This window comes from Python bivittatus, unplaced genomic scaffold (genome assembly GCF_059951505.1).
Source record: "Python bivittatus isolate LINGU-HERP-01145 unplaced genomic scaffold, Pbiv_v1 ctg000080_np1212, whole genome shotgun sequence".
In the NCBI taxonomy this organism is placed as follows: domain Eukaryota; kingdom Metazoa; phylum Chordata; class Lepidosauria; order Squamata; family Pythonidae; genus Python; species Python bivittatus.
This window is the reverse complement of record NW_028277035.1, coordinates 37,472,197-37,495,450: the sequence shown is the minus strand read 5'-3', so window position 1 is coordinate 37,495,450 and position 23,254 is coordinate 37,472,197. Positions and strand designations below refer to the sequence as shown.

At 40.0% G+C, this 23,254-nt stretch overlaps 1 protein-coding gene across 3 annotated transcripts in view; it reads left to right on the top strand.

Annotated features, from left to right (window-relative positions):
- The window catches only part of ANXA6 (annexin A6), a 47,612-nt gene extending 24,852 nt beyond the window's left edge, over positions 1-22,760 (top strand). Inside the window, exons 12-26 of one of the 3 annotated variants that reach the window (XM_088133864.1) lie at positions 874-996; positions 1,336-1,394; positions 2,947-3,025; positions 4,029-4,110; positions 8,148-8,242; positions 9,532-9,645; positions 9,955-10,045; positions 10,987-11,066; positions 12,879-12,932; positions 15,702-15,719; positions 17,685-17,778; positions 18,509-18,604; positions 20,327-20,385; positions 20,965-21,087; positions 22,376-22,760. In XM_088133864.1, the coding sequence (XP_087989990.1) occupies positions 874-996; positions 1,336-1,394; positions 2,947-3,025; positions 4,029-4,110; positions 8,148-8,242; positions 9,532-9,645; positions 9,955-10,045; positions 10,987-11,066; positions 12,879-12,932; positions 15,702-15,719; positions 17,685-17,778; positions 18,509-18,604; positions 20,327-20,385; positions 20,965-21,087; positions 22,376-22,435 (1,227 nt within the window). In that variant the 3' untranslated portion in view covers positions 22,436-22,760. The remainder of the gene's footprint in view (positions 1-873; positions 997-1,335; positions 1,395-2,946; positions 3,026-4,028; positions 4,111-8,147; positions 8,243-9,531; positions 9,646-9,954; positions 10,046-10,986; positions 11,067-12,878; positions 12,933-15,701; positions 15,720-17,684; positions 17,779-18,508; positions 18,605-20,326; positions 20,386-20,964; positions 21,088-22,375) is intronic. The other 2 variants (XM_088133862.1, XM_088133863.1) reach the window with 2 other exon arrangements.
- The last annotated feature ends 494 nt before the right edge of the window (positions 22,761-23,254 follow it).

Genomic DNA, 23,254 nt, shown 5'->3' with positions numbered 1-23,254 from the left:
CAGCCAGGTTTGTATCATAAATGTTATTTCAACAAGAAACAACTTGCCGTGATACTCACCAGTCACAATTCAATATATGTATAATGAAACTCATTGTGTAATCAGGATTGGTGGATTGGTACAAAGAGTGATACAAATAAATGTTTGATGTTTTAAAAAAGAATTGGCCATTCATTAGGCCATATTATGGGATCATACAAGAAAATTAAGAAAATGTATTTACAGGTTTTAACATGATCCATATTTTTAATGCAAGGCTTTTAATAATTTCTTAGCCAAACATTGGTTTTAGCCAATAGTATTAACAAACCATGTTTGGAGGAACATATTCAGAATAATGCATGCAATTAATAAAGAATAATAAAACATAATCAACTTATCATAAAATGAAGGTTAAACCAGTAAAATTGTGTCAGGTGTATAAATCAGTGATTACCATTATAGTTAATGACTTTAGAAAATGCTGCCTTATTCTCCTGCATATTGTAAATGATAAATCAGTTCCCTTCAGTGGGGTGTACAGTTCATGAGCAGTATTTCAAAGCAACATTTTGTCTAGGATGTACTATAAATTTGTCCATGGCTGAAAATAAGGCTGTCTCTAATAAGTTATGAGGTACAACTAGCATGCACTATTGATATTATATCTGGCATTTCAAAAAATAATAAATACAGCTGATAGATGAACTGTTATAGAAGTCGCATGTTGAAAGAAGATGAAAAATCATTTGAAGGAGTGTTGAGATGCAGATAGTGATTGGGAATGGCCTCCCACATTGAATTCTAGCATCTTCCGTAAGGTGCTGTATTCGATAAGGGTTTCGAGCACCCCGTGTCTCTGGGATTTTTGTGACCTTAGCTGATTCATTCTAGGGCTTTGGGACAAGGGACAACACACTGATTCGCATCATGGTGTCACGGAGTGAGATTGATATGTTGGATATTCGGGAGATATTCAGGACTAAATATGAGAAATCTTTGCATCATATGATTGAGGTAAATACTGGGTATTTGCAGTGCAGAGGGTGTGTGAAATTTATCATAGCATTTTGCTTGTATTTATAATGTACTGAATATTATTGACTGGGAATCTAGTGCTTCTGAAGGTATCTGGTATCTCCCTCTCCCTCTTGTTTTCATGCCATGCTTGGAAAAGGTAATCAGCACAGGGAGTGATTCAGGTAACTTTAGAGAGAGATGATTGGGTTAAATTTTCATTTCTGAGAGTGTAGATTAATCTTTGTGGCATGCATTTAGATAACATAACTTACACCTTGCAGATGACTTTGTACTTGTAATTGTGAAGGCCTGAGTTTTTCTTTCTCCCTTTTGCAGAGTGACACATCAGGTGATTACAAAAAAGCACTGCTGAAACTATGTGGTGGAGATGATGAGTAAGTCCTATTCTGAAGTATCCTTTTTGGGGCGGGGCAGGGTGGAGGGGGCAAAGCAGGACAGGAATGCTTTTTAATGGTTCTCAGTTGCTGAAACTCTTTTTGGACTTGTGTCTCTAAAAATAATATTTCCCAAGTGGAATATGAATGGTTTTTTTTCTTGCAGGGCTAGTTTCTATCATAGCAAATAACCTCCCCCAAAATTTCAGAAGTTTTTCTGGAAAGTGAGGGTTTTCATCTGAGGATGGCCAATTGAAGCATCCTTGGACAACAGATCTTTCACCTCAGTTGTAGTTGGGAGGATGAATATGAGTTTGCATGGAAGGACTTCAAGCCTTTTAAAATGTTCACATTACAATCATGGAGGAAATCTATCCATGTGGTCATTAAGAGTTGACACTGACTTGATGGCACATAATCTACCATATTATAGTGTGTTTTTAATCATAATACCTCAGCCACAAAATGCAGTAAGAGCATATTGCTATGAGTTTTGAAATGCTCTGATCAGCAAACAACTGATTATTACCTTTCTCCATGATTAAGCCTCCCTATACTAGAACTAAACAGGTTCTAGTATAGTTCTCTCTCTTTCTCCATACCAGAACTTGATCAGTTGTGGGCATATACGCTGTTGCCTGTCTGCTACTGCCCAAATGCAGTAGTTGAACCTGTGAGATTTTATAGTGATACGCTTCACAACCTTACTGCATTTCAGATATATTGGATGCCAACTCTCATTGGCTGTGATAGCCCCAAATGTTAAGTGCTGTAGTCCAGGACACCTAGAAAGTGGTATATTGGCTGGGATGATGGTTTGGGCAAGTTGTGTGTGTCATAGTGCTGGTTGTGATGACCAGTGATTAACTGAGGCAGGAGAACAACCAGTGTAGAAAGCTCTCACACAGTATGGAAATCAGTGCAAAGGAAGAGTGAAGTGTCAGCAATATTAACACAATCTTTTAAAAAGATATTTTAAAAAGATCCTAGAATCACTTGCATTACCCTATCCATGTGTTGTTTTTGCAGTTCTCAAATTACACTGAAATAAAATTTTCAACTGAAGAAGTAGCCTTGCAGGGTACATTGAGACGAAGGGTACTTGCATTCATTCTCCTCCCACCTTTTCTCTTCATTCAAAGCCCAAAGCTATGTTGATGCTTCCTTCTTATTCAAAAGCAAGAGATTGGGCCTAATCAAGATTTTAGAGTTGGGCTAGCTTAGGCTTTTAATAATTTGTCTATGGTCCTAGTACAGATTAAGGAGGACTGCAGCTGTGTTTTGCAAAGAGAGAAAGAAAAAACTTCCCACCCTTTTGCTTCAGGAAGCGCAGCAACCACATAAACTAGCCTGCTTTCTACCATGCCTCTTATAAAAGCGTTCTAGGTTCTTACAGAAGAGATAGATAAATGATGTTGTTTGGGAATTTAGGTGGGGGAGAGTTGGAACAGTGTGACTGGCACCAGCCCATTTGCACAGGAACTGCATCTGTGTTTTAATGTGTCTCTGCAAATGTCATCCATCTTGTGTCTTTCCATCCCTCCCCTTCCAGTGCCGCAGGTGAGTTCTTTCCTGAAGCTGCGCAGGTGGCCTATCAGATGTGGGAACATAGTGCAGTGGCCAAAGTGGAGGTCAGAAGCCACCCTTCCCTTCCCCTGCCTGTGGCTTGCTGGCTCAAAACCACAGCTGCTTCACTCTATGCGCTGCTAATGCTGTCCAGCTAGACCTCTTGGTTATCCTAACTATTCAGCAGCTCTCCCTTTCAAACACTTTTTAAACATGCAACTTTAACCAGTAGGGGTTCATACAGTAGTTATAAAACTTATTTTTCCCTTCCCTGGTCTTCTGCATCCTTAGGAATTAACATTTGAAGATGTTAAGGTTATTCCCTAGTACTGATAGGATACCTTTACTGATGGTCAGACAAAAAAACTGTCCAGCAGGAGTGCTTTGTTGTAAGCGCCCATCCACGCACAGCAGAATCACTGCAGCTTCATAAATGATCTGTAATATGGATTTATGTTAAGAAAACAATCCGTAGTGCTCTGTTATAAAATCAGATTAGCAATAGATGGGTTTTCTTCTTTTGTTTGTTTTGCTGTGTGAGCTATTCAAAATACTAACAATTTAACCACTTTTAAAGGGTGAATTCACACATGCCACACATTAATTGATTGTTTTACCAAGTAAACCTGTTCCTTTCTCAGATTATTCTCCCATCATGGCATATTATCGCCTAATACAAGGAAACAGACAGACACAATGATCAGATTATGTCATCACTGGAATGGACTGTATGAATTCATCCTAGCCTTTTTGCATGTGAAACTGTTGGAGAGTCAGTCCTAAAGAAATCATGTATTTCTGAATTAATGTCTAGAAGATTGCTATGTGACCAGAAAAATGCATTGGGAACTGAAATATCTTTGAAAGAGACCTCCACATCTTGAGTCTGGGAGATGCATGGCCATGAAATTTATCCAGCTTCTCTCCAATTGTTTTATTATATTTTCTTTGTTTTAAATAAAATAGCAATTGTTAGGAGATGGGAGGTGCATTATTTGGACACCCCTCTGTTCCTCTCTTCCTTTAAAATAAATGATTTTAATCTAAACTTCTCTTACTGTTCTTCAGCTGAAAGGAACCATTCATCCAGCTGCCAATTTCGACGCTGATGGTGATGCAAAAGTGCTCCGGAAAGCCATGAAGGGGTTTGGTAAGTAAAGTTTTGAAATGGATTTTGCACTGATGCAGAGAAAGGAAAACCACTCTTCATGCAATTCAGTGGTAAAGTAATAACATTTATAGACTTGCAGGATAGGAAGCATTATTGCTTGGTCAGACTTCTTCCCAAGACAGTCTTTTCTAGCTGAATGCTTTTAAAGTGTAGGTAATTTTATAAACCTATTCCCCATCTCCAATCACACTGTGGGAATGGTGTAATCTGCACCTCCACCTTGCCATGTAGAACTCTGCTTCTAGGTTTTGTTCTATTAGGACTTGAACGTGATATTAAAAACAGTCTAAACCATTTCTCAGGTACCAGTTGGGCTGTGGCTTTCCTTCAAGCCATCTGCTTCATATAGATGATTGGGGCAAGCTGACGACTGAGCAAATCCTAGGTAGCCATGAATGAGCACGCTCCACTGTTGCGGTGACTGGCCAGCTCATTTCTCATTCACTGTGTGCCTTGATGTGCTTTATGTGTCCTAGTGATCTTTATGCTTGTAGAATTCAAGGAGCAAAGAGTCACTATGGTTCTGCCTAAAATAGTGCTGTAAGGGTGTGTTAAATTAAGGTGTCAGTTGTATGGCAAGGGTTATCCTTAGATTTGGAGAAATCTGCTCTATTATTTACAGAAGGTGTTCTGCATAGGATTTTGCAATTGACAAGACCAGTATTTAAAAAAATAGAGGATGATTTAAATAGTGCAAATCAGTAAAATGAATGTTATCAGGGTACTTTTTATTTATTCATACAAGTATTTATTGGTGGCTCATTTCAACAAGGGCTCAAGGCAGGGTTACAAACAGTGGAAACTTTAAAACAAAATTGCAAGTTATCTGACGAACCCAGACAGCCCTTGTACCATCAGCATCCATACACCTGCTCTCAACTAGACTGAGCAGCAAACAAGTAGGAGGGAATAAGCATATTTCTTCTGGGAGTTGGGTGGCATATAAATTTTAATAATGATAACAATAATATATTAGCACAGTTACAGATCAACACAGCAGAAAGAAAGAATGTTCTGACTGTCAATTAGGTAAAAGGTTTGCAGAGAGCATCTTTTGCCTGCAGCTCAGAGCTGAGTGTTTTTAGCAAATCTGCAATGAGATGGGCAGTGATGAATTTGAAATATAAATAAATAAATCTGTTGGTTGAGAACAGCCAAGGACAGCAGGCCTGTTTCTTTCAGATGAAGTCCAATAGTCTAGAGTTCATGGTCCAAAAGATCCCACTGAGGGGTCACAAACCACCGTTCCAGTTGCAGGGCAAGATGTCAGGAGGAACCAGGAATGAGAAACCAAGGAAATGGAAGTCAGTAAGTGGGAGAGGTGTTTCCAAATAACAAGGGGGGAGGTCTGGGAGCTGCTCTCACACAGCTGAAGTTCCTGGCTTTGCCTACTTAGAGCAGTTGAAGTCCTATCTCTCAAGGAGTTCTGCAGACTTCTGCTGCTCAGCCCTCTTTACCTAGCAGTGCATTTTAGTGCTTGACACTCTCCAAGGGTCAGGATCTGACTCCCTCTTGTCCAAGTCATTCTCAGATGGCTGACAGCTGTTAACTTCCCCAGCTATAGTCCCAAGTTCTGTCCTTCAGCCTCAGCATCAGAGGAGTCTGTAATAAGACTCTGCAGAACAAAAGCACATTTTTAAGCCTTCTTAAAAGCCAGGAAGTTGGGGGTGTTTTTAATCGTGGATGGAACATCCTTAGAGTATTGCAAAGAATGGGAGCTGTCACAGAAGAGGCACATCATTGGGTCCTGGCTGCCCTCCCTTTCCATCCTCTCTCAGTGATCACATAGAGTTGGTTGAGTCTGCTGGGAAGAATGATCCTGAATGTAACTGGATACTAAACCCTTTTGGGCTTTAAAGGTGATTATAAGCACTTTGAACTGGACCTGGAAACAAATGAGAAGACAATGCAATGCCTGCGGTGTACAGTGCTGAACCTGATGCTTTCAGTTAGCAGACGGGCAGCTGCATTTTGGATCAGATGAAGCTTTGAGTTGGTTCAAGGGAGTCCCATGTTGAGTGCATTACAGATCATTATTTTAGGAAAGACAGTATACAGTTACAGAGCTTATTGCTATGTCTGTTATGCCATTTAATTATGTTCGATACAGGGCTTATGATTGTGTTTGTATAATGCAAAAGGGAATATTCTTTTAAAATTAAATAAGCACAACATGAAAAAAGCACAAATACCGGACGGAAGCAGTTGCATCACCCGTAGGCCTGCTTGCTAATCTACAAAAGGTACATTTTGAGATATAGTTGGCACTCCTGAATCTTCATTCATGGAAGAAAAAGCTTCAAGTCTTTCAGAACAACCTAGTTACTCTTCTGGTTCTGTGGTTCTGGAAAAAGGAAGGTTCTAATGTTGCTAGGAGCACTCTTCGGACACAAGTCACCCAGGGAGAAAATGCTCCATAGAAACTGTACCAATGGAGATTCCTTGCATCATGTTGGTTACTGACTGTGACCAAATGATATTCTACTGCTGTCTCTGAGATCCAGTAAATGGCATTGTGTATCAAGAGTTCATCATAGTGAAAAGGAAGAATGCTCAAGAAAGAGATTTTCTGATACATTTGATAACCCTTGCTCTCTTAAGTAGTTGCTTAGTCTTGGTGCTCTGTCAGTAGCTCTTGCCATCTTGTTTAAGTTCAATGTAGCAGGAAGAAAATGAAGAATATATTCAAAATGATGGCTAGAAACAACTGAATTATTTCACAATTGATTTGATTTCTATTTGTGGTGCTTTTATACTGCTCAGTAAGAGGCGTTCCCTGGGCATTAATTCAAAATACCATAAAATATATGTATTTATTTATTGAGACTTGTTCACTTTCTGGAACTTAACAGACTCTAGGTGGCTTACAGATCTTAAAAAAATAAAACACAGTATAAAAATCAATTATTTTTATTCATTAAAATAGTAAAATCCCAAATCAAACCTCCCAAATTAGATAGTAAAATTAATAGACTAAGAGTTGTTTTGTATGGCCCTGCTGGTTATAATTAATTTCCAAAGGCCTTCTGGAAGAGCCAGGTTTCACCTGCCAGAAGGCCATGGGGGGGGGGTATCCTTGCTTCAGGGGGCAAACTATTCCAAAGGAAGGGAGCTGTTGCAAAGAACACCCACTGTCACAATCCTTCCTGCTGTATAACTACTACTTAATGAGATGTGGGCAACAGGATATTAGCTTGCAAAGTAATTTCTAGGTTAGAGATGGTGGCTTGCATTGAATATCATGAGCGTCTGTGGGGCTTTGGATGCACTAATGGTAATAGTTCATATGCAGAGGCATTTCAAGCAGGTTGGGTGTATTTCTGTCTGCTATTCCCAAATCTATTTTTAAAACAGACATTACAGTCTATAGCAGTGTTTCTCAACCTTGGCAACTTTAAGAAGTGTGGGCTTCAGCTCCCAGCATTCATCAGCCAGTGCTGGCTGGTGAATGCTGGGAGTTGAAGTCCACACATCTTAAAGTTGCCAAGGTTGAGAAGCACGGGTCTATAGGGCCATGCGATAACCATCAGAGCACACTGCATGCAAATCATTCCCCATAGGAATAGTTCAGAAATTTTCCACATGGTAACTAGAAGCAAGGTGATGTCCTGATGCTGTTGAGCAAATATCTTCATGCACTGATTTGATTTTTCCTTTGTTCCAAACTCTTGGTTGGGCCTAACTTAGTTTTTTTAGTCAGTTGTGCAGAGCTGTAACCAGGTTGGTTGAAACAGATGCTAAACATGGTATGTTTGTAAACAGTCATAAAATACCAGTAATGTTTAAAAAAAAAAAAAAAGTCCTGGAGGAAGTAAACTGTTTGAGTGATTGATCTTAACTAAAGAGTGAATGCCCTCTCTCTCAACCCAGTGGTGTGCCTATTGAAACAATTTCCTTTTTGTTCCTCCATGGCATTATGTTACAGAGACACTTCCCTAGCTAAGTGCAAGAGTCAAGGCTAAATATTACTGAACAGGAAAAAACTGGTTGAGGATTTTCTCTCTCCTGGGTTTCAGGCACTGATGAAGATGCAATCATTGAGGTGGTCACACAGAGGAGTAATGACCAGAGGCAAGAAATCGTAAAAGCATACAAGTCTCATTATGGCCGGGTAATTAGCACGATCTCTTCTTTTGTATCTCCTCGTTCCCTTCCCCCCGACATCCAGTAATTCTGCTTTTTGCAGTAGCTGTTATAACTCTTATAGATTGTTTTTAAAAATAGCACCAAGCTTAAAGCAGGCAAAGAATTAAGATTATCCTTCCATTGGTTAGCTAAGTGCCTTCTAGATCTGCTGCATAACCATCCCAACTGCATCATTCCCAGCAACTGCCCTGGCTAACTCAAGACTATGGGGGATGTAGCTGAACGCATTTTAAAGTCTCTAGATTTAAGAATGCTGATATAAATATGTAAGGTGTGCTGGAGATCCATGTGCCAATCTTCTTTATTTTTTAAAAAGAAAACAAAAAATCTAGTTGCACAGGAGAGAGTAAAGAAGAGCATGGCTATACTACTTGGGAAAATTTGCAGAGCTTCCCCTAAAATCTCTCTGAAGCTTTTGCTTGCTTGTGCCCTAAAATTACTGGGATGCATGAGGCATTCAAGTTGGGAAAAGTATATTGGAAGAAAAAGCCATCCTTCCTCCTTGCTGGTTATCATGGACCAGTCTATTACTTATATCACATTCAATGTCTCTCTGTCTTTTTTTTTTTTTTAAAGGAGGCCATCTCTTGCCATCTTGCCCAAATGTGCCTGAATGCTTAATCTTCAGTTAATAGTTTTAGGCAGGAGATGAAAAGGATGAGTTATGTATCCTCCTTGTGTCTGGCAAACCGGCCTATAAATATAGAACTGCATTGAGGAATACTGCGTGTAACTATTTGGGTGCTTTTAATTACAGATTACTTTTAATCTGTACTTTATGCAGATTCTGACTCTGGAGAAAGCCTCTTGACAAAGCAATAATTATTAAACTCTTATTATTAAGCTCTACCTGCATGTGGGACCAACGTACAGCTAGAGTCTGTTCTTAGGTCAAAGCATGCCTCTTCTATTTGCTGCCATTCTTCCTTCCTGCTCTAGTCAAGGGAAAAGGTTAACACTCCAGAATATTGCATACATTAAGAACACAGATCTGATGAGCAGGGAGAGTAATACGCAGCCCATTTGGAGTAGATGGACTTTAGTTTCCAGAAAGCCTCACTATTGGCCATGCTTGCTAGGACTGATGTGGGCTAGAATTAAACAAAAAACAACTGGATGGCCACAAGTGGCCAGTCCCGCCCCATCATATCATGTCAGAGCCTTTGTTCTTCTAACTCAGCATTGTCTTCCTGACTGGCATCAGTTCTTTGGAGTTTCCAATTTGTTTTCCTTCATGAGTGTCTCCTATGATAGGACCTTATGGCAGACCTGAAATCTGAAGTATCCGGACCCTTGGGGAAAGTTATTCTTGGACTGATGATGCCACCAGCCTTCTATGATGCAAAGCAACTGAAGAAAGCCATGGAGGTAGAGATTTCTTTTTAATATGGGATTTGAAGAACACCAAGGTAAATTTAACCCATAAGGAGAAGGAGAGTGGAAAAACTCCTTATTTTGCCTTTATCTCAGAGTAATTCCTTGAGAGAATGAGGGATATTTTCCTTACCAAAGGTTGCAGCTCAGGCTGATTGGCTCCTTCTTGCGCCAACCTTTTTTTCTTTTTCAGAAGCTTTCAGTTTACTTAATTGTTGGCATTCCCTAGAAATGTGGGCACTTAGTTACCCTGAATTTTTTTTTTGGTATTAACAGTGACTAAATGATCAAATATCATTGCAGGGGGCTGGAACTGATGAAAGTGTTCTCATTGAAATTTTGGCCACACGGAATAACAAAGAGATTCAAGCAATTAATGCAGCATATAAAGAAGGTAATGATTTTCTTGGATAATTGTCAAGGGAAAGATGGATGTATGAACACTAAGAAAACAGAAAAATATTTATCAGTTGCTTTATAAAATGCTTAAATATTGCCAGCATAGATTTATTTATTTATTTACTTACTTATTTATTCATTGGGGTTTATATATTTCTCTAGTCTAACAGGATATATTCATTTGTTTGAAAGAATACTGGAAAAGTTAAGGGCAATTTCAAATTTGTGATGCATCCAGGGAATCGGGCAAACTACTTAATTTGGAATTAATATACCTTACAAAAATATATGTGGATGATTTAATGAAACACTTTTGTTTTCTAGTTATTGGTGACATTATAGTGGTGGGAGTCTCCAAGACTTAAATGTGTATTTTCTAGTGTCTCAGTTAGGAAATCTGCATGTAGTTGACCTTGAACAGCTAAGCAGGGCCAGAGCTGTTTAGGACTTGGATGGGAGATCTTCAGAAAATCACAGGACTATAGACTGGAAAGTTGAACAAAGCTCCAGAGGAAACTGATAGCCACAACCAGCTCTCAAAGTGGTCTGTTTAATGTGTCGGCAGAGTGGGTACAAGGATACAAGTTAGTCAGAATAAAGTATTTCTGTGGGCTTCATTCCATGTGAATACCCTATTCACACACTAAGAATGGGAGTCAGTACTTTGATGGGTTTTTCTAGTATCTCATTAAATCTGCATGTAGCTTACCTTGAAGGACTAAGCAGGCCAGTCTTAGTTAATTCTTGAAGGGGAGACACCCAAAAACCTCAGGGCTATAGGCTAGAGTGAAAGTCAAAAAACATTCTTGCAACTCCGAACTATTTCTGTATTTTTACAAGAAAATGATATGGGTGCATCTTTTTAATCACCAGGAGTTGCATTTGAATCCAGAGTGTCTTTGATCATTTTCTTCTGCTTCTGTATTTTTCCTCCAGTCTATCATAAATCTTTGGAGGATGCGCTGAGTTCTGACACTTCAGGACATTTCAAAAGGATCCTGGTCTCTCTGGCACTGGTAAGAGCTTTTTCTCCATGATGTATCCCTAAAGCCTTTAGTTAAAGACAAGCATTTCCTATCTGATACTTCTGGATATCTAATGATCTGATTCAGTGGTTACAACTACCTTGAAAAGTTGCCATTCTCCACAGTTGAACCCTGAGCTACACATATTCACTTCCATTGATGCTGGGAGTGTAGTTCTGCAATAGCTGGCGTGTGGAGCTATCCGATCCAGCTGCAAAACTCTAGACCACTAGATGGCAGCACAGGAATACAGAAAACTCTAATTCTTTGTTGCCATCTAGTGGTCATCCAGTTTTTTAAAACCCAGATTTTGTAGCTCATAGCATTGCTCCAAGTATGTGGGCAATTAAACTAGTAGCTGCCAAGAAGGCGGTAGTGAATTCTTTAAAGATGTTAATTTGTGACCCACTCCTGCAGGCCTATTTTGCATCTTATTAATAGTAGTAGTAGTTTATTAATTGATTAGTCCTATGACCTTATCAATAAAATAAATTAAAATTAAGTACAATACATAGTCTAGTTCCAAAAAGGAAAATAGATAGGAGAAAATACAATGATAAAATACATATGTGATAATACAAGGAGTCAGTAATCAGATAAATGAATCTCCCTTACAGGAGATACAATAATTTATATAATCTTTTAGTGCTTGCCGCGGCCCTTGCCAAGCTTCTTTTGAAGTGATTTAACCACAACCCTGTGCTAGTAAAAACCACTCCTAGACAGTTGAAAAAATTCACTTGTTCAATAGACTCCCCATTTATCTGCCAGTTATATTTCTTGCTTTTTCTGCTGAATACCATCACTTTAGATTTGCTTTTATTGATGTTTAAAAAATTATGAGCACAGTAGGTATTCAGTTTTTGCAGCAGTCTTCTCAGGCCTATTTGGGAATGTGCCATTAGAACCATATCATCAGTATATAATAAAATATTAATAAATTTATCAAGGATCTTTGGCATATAGTGTCTACATCATACAGAAATCCAGATAAATCATTGACATACAGATTAAAAAGCATTGGGGCTAGAATACAACCCTGTCTGATACCATTAAAGGTGGGTATACTCTTAGTTAAAGAGCCATTTACACCTGTACGAACTTTCAGATGGGTGTTTAAATAGAGGGCCTTAACCAAGAGTAAGAGTCTGGGTTCCATATTTAAGCTGGCCAATTTCTTCCACAGAATATTTCTATTTATCGAGCCAAAAGCCACACTAAGATCTATAAATGCGGTAAAGAGTTCCTTGCCATTTGTTAATTACTTTGATAGAAGATGGTATAAAGTAAAGCAATTGTCTGTTGTGGAGCACTCTGATCTAAATCCAGCTTGTTCCTCCACTAAGAGATTATTTTCCATAACCCAATCTTCTATTTTGCTCAACAGATGCTTTGCATACATTTTGGCCACAATTCCAGTAAAGCTTATTGGTCTATAATTTTTTGGATCATCTATATCTCCTTTTTTGTGTAGGGGAACTATAATGGCAACATTCCATCTAACTGGAATACAACCTTTATTATTTGTATAGGTAAACAGCCCTGCTAATAGTGGGGCCCACCAATCAATATGAGTCTTAAAAAGTTCCGGAGGTAAAAAATCTTCTCCAGGCGCCTTATTAGATTTTAAGGATCGAATAATAATTTTGGTTTCTGATACAGATACAAGAGGCCAGGGGGAAGGTTTTCAAAGGATAAATTGGTGCTTTGTTTATACAAAAGGCCTAGATTAGGATTAGAAAATAAATTAGCATAATAATGCTCCCAGGTATCTTATTAATACTTCTCAATGTCTAAACGCAGGGTAGCCGTGCTGAAGGAGGAGAGGACTTTGCAAAGGCTCATGCCGATGCTCAGGTGAGTAATAACAATGTGTAGGAAGTGTTCTGTGGCCGCTGCCTTTCCTCCTTGATGTAGATTTGGAGATACTAAAGTTGATGATAGGCTAATGTCAGGTTGCATGGGTGCTTTGCCACAAAAGACACCCCCAGAGCAGAGAGAGGGGTAGAGAGCCTGTGACAAAGAAAGCTCCATTGGAGTTCTTGCCCTGAGCTAATTTATATAGAAACAGACTTGGTTCAGACATCATGCTAAGATATGATTTATTTAGACTCTGGTTTGTTAAGTAAGTCGCAGTTGTTTGGGTTAACACAACACTCTAAGCCTACACCAATGCCTTGGCATCAGGTGTGAAGCCAGTTGCATTGTGCAGGTAGCTCACGCATGTTAAATATTAATGTGGGTTTTAATTGAAGCCTTTTCATTTCCCACAGTGGCAACTCAGCATTTTTTGCAATCCCACGTTAAGGGACACTCATATTAAAAATAATTTTAAAATTGGTTATGTAACCCGTTTTTAATATATACCAGATTCAGGGAGGAGCACGAATGTTGATTTATAGGCCTCCTGAACTCTGGATAATGTGTAGTGATGCAGTTAGAACTGTTTCCATGAGAGGGAGGTCTAATATTTCTGCAGGCTTGTGCATGATTTTGAAAAAAGCGGTGCTTTGTTGCTGCTTCATCTACATAAGCAGGAAAAAGAGAGTTACAGAGGCTAGTAGCCCAAATATGAACTTTGTAGGCAGATTATAGGGAACCTAATGCTTTCTGTATTTATTCAACCCTAGAAACAAGCTGGGGATATAGACCTATAGATCAGCAGTCCAAATTCTCCCTGGTTTCACCATCTGCTGTAATTTTAGAATGGATGGCATATCCTCATGCTGAAGCTGGGAGTTAGGAAGTATTTTCTCAGGTCATTTTTCCTCATCTGAAAATTAATCTTTCTTGCACAAGTTCATTTTTGTTATCTTCCTCATTTCTTTGCTTTAAGAATTTTTCTGCCGATCTCTTCAATAGCTCGCTGTTCCTTTTCCTTTCCTGTGCTTCCCTTTCCTATTGAAAGCTGTTGGGATCAAAGACTTTAGCCTTTTTCAGATATTCAGGAAACTGTTGACAGTTTACTTTCTATCCCCACCTTCCCCATAGAGAAGCATGTCTCTTCTGTCTGTGACAAATCATCAAGTGGAAAATTAGGGTCCTCAGTCGAATGTTGGGGCTTTACAGATACAGGGAGTTTTCTGCTGCGAATGCTCACCTTCTGTATTTGGAGGACAATGCAAGGGACGTGGGCGTCCACTAAAGGGGAGGACGGTGCCCTCTCTGGATCAGCCATAATCCCAAGACGTCCAGCTTTCCTTGACTCTTCTAGAAGTTCAGATACTATACAAAATGTGTAGCTACCCTTCTGTCGAGTGGTGCTGTAATCCTTTGTTCCTAACTTCCTTGAGCAGCTGAGCCAATTTTTTTTCTGATTTGATTGCCCAAAATCTCACATTGCAAAACTTCCTTTCTTAAGACACTTGAACTTTCTGGTGCAGGCAGTTTCCCCATGGGCAAGACCCTCTAATAACGTCTGGCTCCTCCTTCCCCGTCCCAGTTGCAGTGCCCTGGGCTCTGGCAGCATCTTGCATTTCCTGGATTTTTGGGGTCCGGGGCTTTTGCAGGCAGAACTTACACAGAACTAAGGCAAGGAGTCGATGGCTTGCTACTTCCCTATTGGTCCGCTAGTGGGAGCACTGTTTGCATTGGTCATTCTTGCAACAGCAACCTATGGTGAGGATGCCCCAAGGATTTGGGGGCTACTTGAGGTTGGGGTGGTAGTTGTGTGTAGGTACCCCAGGATGGAACAGAAGGTCTGCAAGCGATTGATAGAGCCTCAGTTGTGTGTGCCAGAACTGCCAGGTGTAATCTCTGGCCAGTCCAGATAGGCCTGGGAAAAACTTCCCTCTCAGAGTGCTGCAGGCAGCGCTAAGTTAAACAGAGCGGTCTGTTGCTCTATTGGAAACAGCTTTCTGTGCTGCTATTTGAGAATGTGGGACCTCTTTTCCGAAAAAAAATTGTGAAGTTCACTAATGTATTTTTAAAAAGTAATGTTGCCAAAAATAAAAAATAAAAAAACCCACCCAATAATAACATACAGTAAAAATGGACAGGTATGTTATGCATGTTGCATATGCACATTATGTCATATATGTTGCAGCTTTTTCATTTCCCTCTCCCCTTTGCAAATATTCCTGGAATTGTCTGTGGGGCAGGGAGGGATCCCTGCATTTTTGGGATATCAACAGAATGCTCTCAGTTTCCTGAAATGTTGGAAAGAGGCTCTTATGTTGTAGGATCCTTGTAAAACACCAAATACATGAAATCAGAAAATATTAATTCAAACATCACTTCTGTGCCCCAGGCAGATACTTCTTTACAGAGTTCTATTTTTTTCAGTTTCCCTGCTGCTTTCAGGATCCTTTCTCCCTCTCCCTGCTTTTGCATTAACTGGAAAGATGGCATAACTTTTAGAAATAGAATATTTCCACTCACTGCTGAAAATAAAGTTGAGGGACTTGTGTGTGATTAGCCCTTTCATGTTGAAGAACTACACCTGACCAGAGTCTCTGAATGAGAAATGACAACTGGACTCCTTTTGCTGCCATAATTTGGCAGCCTGTATCTTAAGATCTTAGAATGCCCCAATTTATCTGTGAAATCCCTGGAGGGACCTGTGCCGCACCATCTCTGACCTTGTTGCCTTCCTCTCCCTCTCTCTCCCTTTCTTTATGTTGTCAGGTGGTTGCTGAAACCCTGGTGAGTGTCTGCCCTTTACTTTTCTTTGACATGTTCTGAATGTCTAAGACACCTTCCCCAACTACACTGCCTAAAAATTCTTGGAGGCCGTTTCAGCACATCTGCAAGGTGCAGATTGGGGAAGGGTGATCTACAAATACATTTGCTTTTCTTACATCAGGTTTTAGGGAATGGTAGAATTAATACATTGAGTGTAAAGTGTGGGTGAAGGTAGAGTTGAATCAGGTGAAGAATCTGTGATTCTCACCACAGAGAAAGTTGTTTGGACAACAAGGGACACATGGCAGAAAGCTTCAAGGTTGAGAAAAGAGCAATCAGAGGTCCATATATTACTTCTCTAATCTTATTGTGTCTGCTTGGGAATACCAAGCAGAAACAGAGAGAGAAAGAAAGAAAGAGAGAGAGAGTGTGTTTTTCAGCTGTGCCTGGCAAGAAGGCCAACCACAGGTTTTCTCTCTAAAGTCTAGTTTATCTGAGGTCCCTTAACTAGGAATGCCAAAGATTTCAGAGATCCTTGAGGCTCTTTGAATGAAAAGCATGTGGCCTGTTTGGAATGGTAAAAAGGATCCACTTCCAATCTGGTTGCTGATGCTGTGCCTCTCTGGGCTCACACAATAATATTTTCCAAATCAATGTTAACTTGCTTCCCCACTTGCTGATATTGTGTTCTGTTGCCTGGGTTCATGTGCCTGCCCAGTCTGAAATGATTGAAAAAGTATGCGCAGATAGAATTACAAGTAGTCCTCACTTAATGACCACAATTGGGACCGGCAACTCCATTGCTAAGCAACACGGTCGTTAAGTGAAACATCCCATGACTGTGCCAGACTTGCGATGTCAGTTCCGCTGCAGTCACTAAGTGAATCACCCACAGTCATTAAGCATGACACCACATGACTGCAACTTATGACTTACTTCCGGCTTCTCCATTGACTTTGCTTATAAGAAGCCAGTTGGGAAGCTGGCAAATGGCGATCATGTGAAACACTTCATAAATGTGCACCGGTTACAAAGTGCCCAAGTGGTGACATTGCAACAGTTGTAATTTTGGGGACTGATTGTAAAACTACTTTTTCAGTGCCATTGTAAGTTCAAATAGTCACTAAACAGGGCAGTCATTAACCGAGGACTACCTGTATTATCCATTGTTGGCTTGTTTAGGCTTCATTTCCCAACTGCACAGCTGGAGGAGTAGAGAAAAAGAGCGCTATCTTGAACTTACTGCAGAGGAGCAAAAGGGCAGACATGAATAGTTTGGAACCAGGAACAGCCTGCTAAGTATGATATAAAGAGAATTAAAGTTATTGGGGATAATTTGTACTGATCCACTGAAATATGCTATTTATTTCTCTGACATAAGAATCCCATGGGGAAATGGATTCTCCCCTATTCTTTGTTATGTAAAAGATTGATTGATTGATTGATTGATTGATTGATTGATTGATTCAGAACTCTGCTCTACCATGCACAAAAATGGATTCATAAAATGATTTTCCTTATTTTTTACTTGATAAAAAAGCAGTTGAATGCTCAGTTGGGATTGGGGAGAAATTAGGGTGCATATCAGAGATGCTCAGTTTCTGAAAATCAAATTTGGCTCTGTCTATCTCTGTAATGGTCATTTGACATGAAAATTCTTACGGTCCCTTACTAGATCCATATGAATGACGGTATGTTATGCACTTATTGAGAAAGAATAAGACTTGGGGAGGGAAAGAATATATCATACAAGACTTCCATGGTGGACTTCTTGGGCTGATCAGCATTTTACAGTCCCTGTGCTGTACTAGCTGAGAATAAAATGCTGGTATCAAACAAACCAAATAGATTGGACAAATAGATTTGTAGTATCTTAACAATATTATGATCACCTGATGTGATTATTCCAAAACAGACGCTTGATATTCACTAGCTCCCATTCTTTGTTGTTCTCCTCCACCCCTTCATTCTCCATTGATTTTGCAGAAATTGTCCGATGTTTCTGGTGATGATTCAACATCCCTTGAGACACGCTTTCTGAGCATCTTGTGCACACAGAGCTATCCCCAACTCAGGAGAGGTAGGAAGGCAGTAGGGCTGCATTTTTGTTATATCTTGCTTTTATTTGTACAACTCAAAGCAGTGTACATCATGTTCCTGCCTCCTGTTTTCCCCACAACAACCATGTGACATCTTGGACTGGCCCAAAGTCACCCAGCCAGTTTTCATGCCTACAGGAGGACTAGAATTCACAGCCTCCCAGATTCTAGTCCAGCACCTTTAACCACTACCCCAAACGGGCTCTCCCAAAATGTTTTTATCTTTATAGTCATGACTAAGTACAAAGTAACTGATCTGATGTTTTCAGGCCATGTAGTAGTCTGAACTGATTGTGGTTTGGGTAGGGCTGCCAGAACTAGGCTGCAAAAAACCCAGACAACCACTGGATGCTAGTAGAGAGTTAAAGTTTCCTGTATCTTTTGTTGTTGTTGTCATCTAATGGCCATCTGGATTTTGCAGCCCAGATGTGGTAGCCCTGTGTTTGGGAAAAGGTTGGTGGCATCCTCTAAGGGCCCGGAAGGAAAGCGGGATGATGCAATCAACTTGCTAAGGAAAATAAAAATTTCTTCTTTTGCTTGAGAAAGCCAGCATTTTGGGACGTGAGAATTCAAGGGCAGGCAGTACATTTCATCAGCTGAGCCTTTCCTTGTAAATGCGAATGGTGTATTCTGTAGCTTGCCATGGTATCCCCTAAGTCAGTCTTGCATTTGAGATTTAGATTTCTTACATTCTGCCCTTGATCCTTGTAGTCTTCCAGGAGTTCATTAAGATGACAAATCATGATGTAGCCCACGCCATCAACAAACGGATGTCCGGAGATGTCCGGGATGCCTTTTTAGCTATTGGTGAGTGTGTGTTTTGCATGAGTATAATGAGAAGCATATGGTGTCTTTGCATATGGAATGCAGACTTTACTAAAACCTATCAGAGTGAAGTGGGTCTTGCAACCTTTTGAGAATTGAGCAATTTTCTGTGATTTGCATAGATGAAGCAAGCTGGCCTAAGTTTAAAAATGTGGAGTGTGGCATTTCACGGAAATGTGGCTATATTGCAAAATTGGATTAATGTATACGAGAGAATGCATATGCAGTATTTTATATAGCAGTGGGAAAAGAACTGATTGCCTTGGAGAAGATAGAGTGATGGATGGGTTGATTACTAGAGATTTTATACAGCCCAGTAATCAAAATGCAACATTCTTCTGTGCTTATTTTCAGCTTTTTCTATACTACCTCAAAGCTAGAAAGTTGACTGTTTTTGAAAGTAGCATTGACCCTACACATATTGACAAGTGTCATGCTTGATAGGAATACTTCATGTTGCCTAGCATGACTGTGACCATGCAAATTTCTTTCTAGCTCAGGCTTAGTTTCTGTGTATAAAACCCCAGGGCAACTGAACAATCCTTCAGGCGTCTTAGTTTCAGCCATTTGTGATGGGTGTTGGACTCTTTTAGCCCAGGTCTTTGTTCAGGCCTACTGTCTGGCCCTAGTATGGTCATACTTGGAGGCTCACCTGCCACCCTCTTCTGTTCACCAAGGCTTATAGAAACCAACTGCCTTGTACTGGGCTGGAGTGGGCCTTTTTCTGTGCCCTCTTCCTAGACAGGTACTGAAGAAGAACAGCAAGAGAAGCCATATCTGCCCATGCCAAAAAAACTAGGACATCTTGCAACTTCCTCATTCATATATTCTTGCAGATCAGGAAGTGGCTGCCCAACCATCCCTCTTATTGCATTTCACAGAATTGAGGGGGGAATTTTTTTAGTTATTTGTTCCTGTTGTTAACTGTTTGGGTTTTTTTTTAATTATGAGGCATCAGCATGGCAATGAATATGCACCCTTCCGGCTGAAAATCTGGACTCAGAATTCTGTGCATTATGGATAGAAATCTGGGATGCAGTTTATTTATATTTATTTGTATTTCAAATTTCTCACCGCCCATCTCACTGCAGTTCAACTTGTGATAATTTTTTTTTAAAGAAAGAGAAAGATTACAATTCACATTACTTAATATTTATTAGGATGGCCTTATTATCATCAACAGTTCTTTTGTGAATGGCTGCTGTTGTTAATGTCATTACAGCCTGTATTTCTTGCTTCTCATTTTCTCCGCATTTCAAGGTTACAGCCCCTCATTCCCTCTGCCCCCCTCTCCCCAGTTGCAACCACAGCTGAAATTCAGGATAATACTTCATTCATTTGATGGTGTGGACACTAGTCTATGAAAGCCTAATAATAAATATTAAACCAACTCATAATAAAGTTGTGAGTTCTTAAAAAGCCGTTCGGTTTTTTCTGCAACAGACTCCTTTGAAAACTGCCCTCACCCCATCTGCCTGCCTGGTTGGAAGTTCAGTGCCACGATTTTACAAGGGCAGACTTTTCTCTCTCTCTCCCTTCCCTCTTGCATTTGCTAAATGAAAAACTAACTATACTATAACCAGATTTACCTAGAACTTTGCTGAGCAGGGGTGGCTGGGACAGAATATTTTGCATGCAGGTGACTTTTGGCTTTTCCTGGCAATATGTTCATGTTCTGCTCTCTTTCTCCCTCTTTCTCTGAAGTGCGGAGTGTTAAGAACAAGCAAGCTTTCTTTGCTGACAAGCTATACAAGTCCATGAAGGTAAAACAAAAATCCATTTGTTGTTGTCTCCCCAGGAAGGAAGGGTCAGTGTACTAACTAAACATTTTGGGGTTGTTGTTTTTTTTCTGGTTTTAAAGTGGCCAGAAAGGGCTTATTTATAGGGAGGTGATGCTATAAACAGAGACATTTTGGGAAGCTCCAATTAGCTTAAATGGCCTGTCCCTTATATAAAGAGAATTCCTTGAGAAAACTTTGCAAGAGGTCAGGTGCAGTCATGAGGGACACACTATGTTCAATTCTGAAACTCTGCTTTTTCAATCATCCCACTTTTAGAACTAGGATTCAGCAGACTAGCAGGAGCCAGAGACTACAGGGATAGGGACCCCACCCCCACAATGAAGGGAACTCAGACTTATCAATGCTGACACATACTTTGCAAAGCAGGGTGTGAAGCTTCCATTCAGTTGCCTGCTCTTTATAATTGTAGGAACAGAAGTACCCTGTCACTAGGTGATGGTTGTTGTTGCCATCTCTTCAAAATATTTTGCAGTAGTAATGTGAGCGGAAATCTACCACTTCCTGCCTCTCATGCACCTGGTGGGTTTTTAATCTCATCAGGGTGCTGGCACAGATGACCAAACTCTCATCAGGATCATTATTTCAAGGAGTGAAATTGATCTGCTCAACATCCGGCGTGAATTTTGGGAGATATATGACAAGTCTCTACATCACATGATTGAGGTAAAGAAAGTTTCGGGTTTCTTTGCCTATTTGAGTGCCATGAGTGTTTTGACCTTTATCATTCACCTCACTTTGTGTATGACTAATTGGCCTCATGGCAGCCTAGGTGGGTACTGAACTCGAGACTATGAAAAGAACCTCCATAAGCTGAAAAATGCAAAACAGATCAATCTATGGAGACAATAAGAGTGTGCCACACGTTCAGATGTCCACCGTAGAGACCTGTGTGTATGGAATAACAAGTACATGCTCTAAAGTGTATATCTGTTTGACCACTGATGCATCTATTAGCCAGCTGTATGAATAGCAGCTCTCAATCAGTGTGCTTGCCAGCTCTGACATCACCAGGCGCACACTCCCCTTTCCTGGACTGGTATGGAGTTTTGAATAGAAAGATCCAGTTCCTCAACCAGACTTCTTTAGGAATACAGGCGTACCTCAGAGATATTGCAGGTTTGGTTCCAGACCACTGCAATAAAGCAAATATCACAATAGAGTCACACTGATGTTTTGGTTTCCCAGTGCATATAAAAGTTAGGTTTACACTATACTGTAGTCTATTAAGTGTGCGATAGCTTGTCTATAAAAACAGTGTATATACCTTAATTACACATCAAAATGTGAGACAGAGACACAAAGTGAGCAAATGCTGTTTGAAAAACGGCACCGATAGACTTGCTCAACACAGGGTTACCACAAACCTTCGTAATATCTGCAAAGTGCAATAAAGCAAAGCACAATAAAATGAGGTATGCCTGTATGCTGTTGCAGAGGACATGCTTAGTATACCTTTCTAAAGAGATACTAAAGTAATGTTTTTCAAACTTGGCAACTTTAAGATGTGTGGACTTCAACTCCCAGAATTCCTCAGCCAGGATGGGAATTCTGCAGTTGAAATCCACACATCTTAAAGTTGCCAAGTTTGAAAAACACTGTGCTCAAGGAACCTCCTTTGATCTGGTCCCCTCAGTCTTGGTAATGCAGGATGGAGACAGTAATCCCACACACAAGGGAGGAGAAGGTTGAGTTTCGAGGATGCATAGTTTTAATGTAAGTTTAACAGCTATGGCTCTTAACGAATTTTGTTCATTTGGTGAGAGTGGTAAGGTTGAGTTCCCAGAAGAACTACAATTCTCATGGTGCTTTGGTACATTGCATTGCTTGTTAAAACAATTTAAGGTATGCACAGTGGGCACTCAGTTAGCAATTTCATTTACATTTTTGCATACTTGATGATGCGGACACATTTTCTGATCTTCATGTTGTCACTTTATTTTCCTTATTGCAGAAGGATACTTCAGGAGATTACTGCAAAGCACTGCTAGCTGTTTGTGGAGGAGAAGATTAAGCAGTCAGTGTGTGCTCTAGAAGCCTGTCTTATCTGAGCTGTTGTCCTCACTTATGTGCAACCTAGAAGTTACAGTTGCTTTGAAAACTTCGAGAATATTTTGGATTCACTGAGAGGTCTCACTTTGTGTTAGGGAAGATTAGCTATGTTATCACAGAAGAGCTTAATATTGCGAACAGCAAAGACTGCAGGGATAGCTCAGTCCAATGTGGGGTGGGGGGAACGGTCTAATTTTGTCAAACCTGACCAGTGGTTACCTGTTTAATGAAGCCATACCTTTGTAGGTATTGTGAACCAGAGAAATAAAATGTTGTATGTTGCCGGGCGTGCAGTTGTTCTTGTTTGTTTTGTTACAAGGGAAGCACATGATAAGAGAGTCTAAAATTTTGGGCATGCAAAAATGTTCTTGCCCATCCAACAGTTTATAAATATAGTCATGAGTGCTGACAGTAACACATGCAACTGCTTGACCCAACTCAAAATTAGAGATGAGCTTCAAAAAAAATGTGAAGGCAGAGCTGCTCTCTCCCTGCTTGTGAAAGCCTGCGAAGTTCAGCATAATAGAAATGAGATTTGCCTATTTGTTTCTTTATTAAACTTGCAGGAAAAACAAAATGTATACACCGTAAGGAACAGTAAAACAATCATGGAGCAGAATTAAGACAAATATACCATTAAAACATCCAGAGTAGGTTTTAAATACTTTAAGCATTTCTCATGTGAAACAAGAACAAGAACAAATGGCATCCATACACTACGGAAAAGCCTTATGGAAGAATTCAGTCTTCCCTTGATGTTTATTTCATCTGAATATAACAG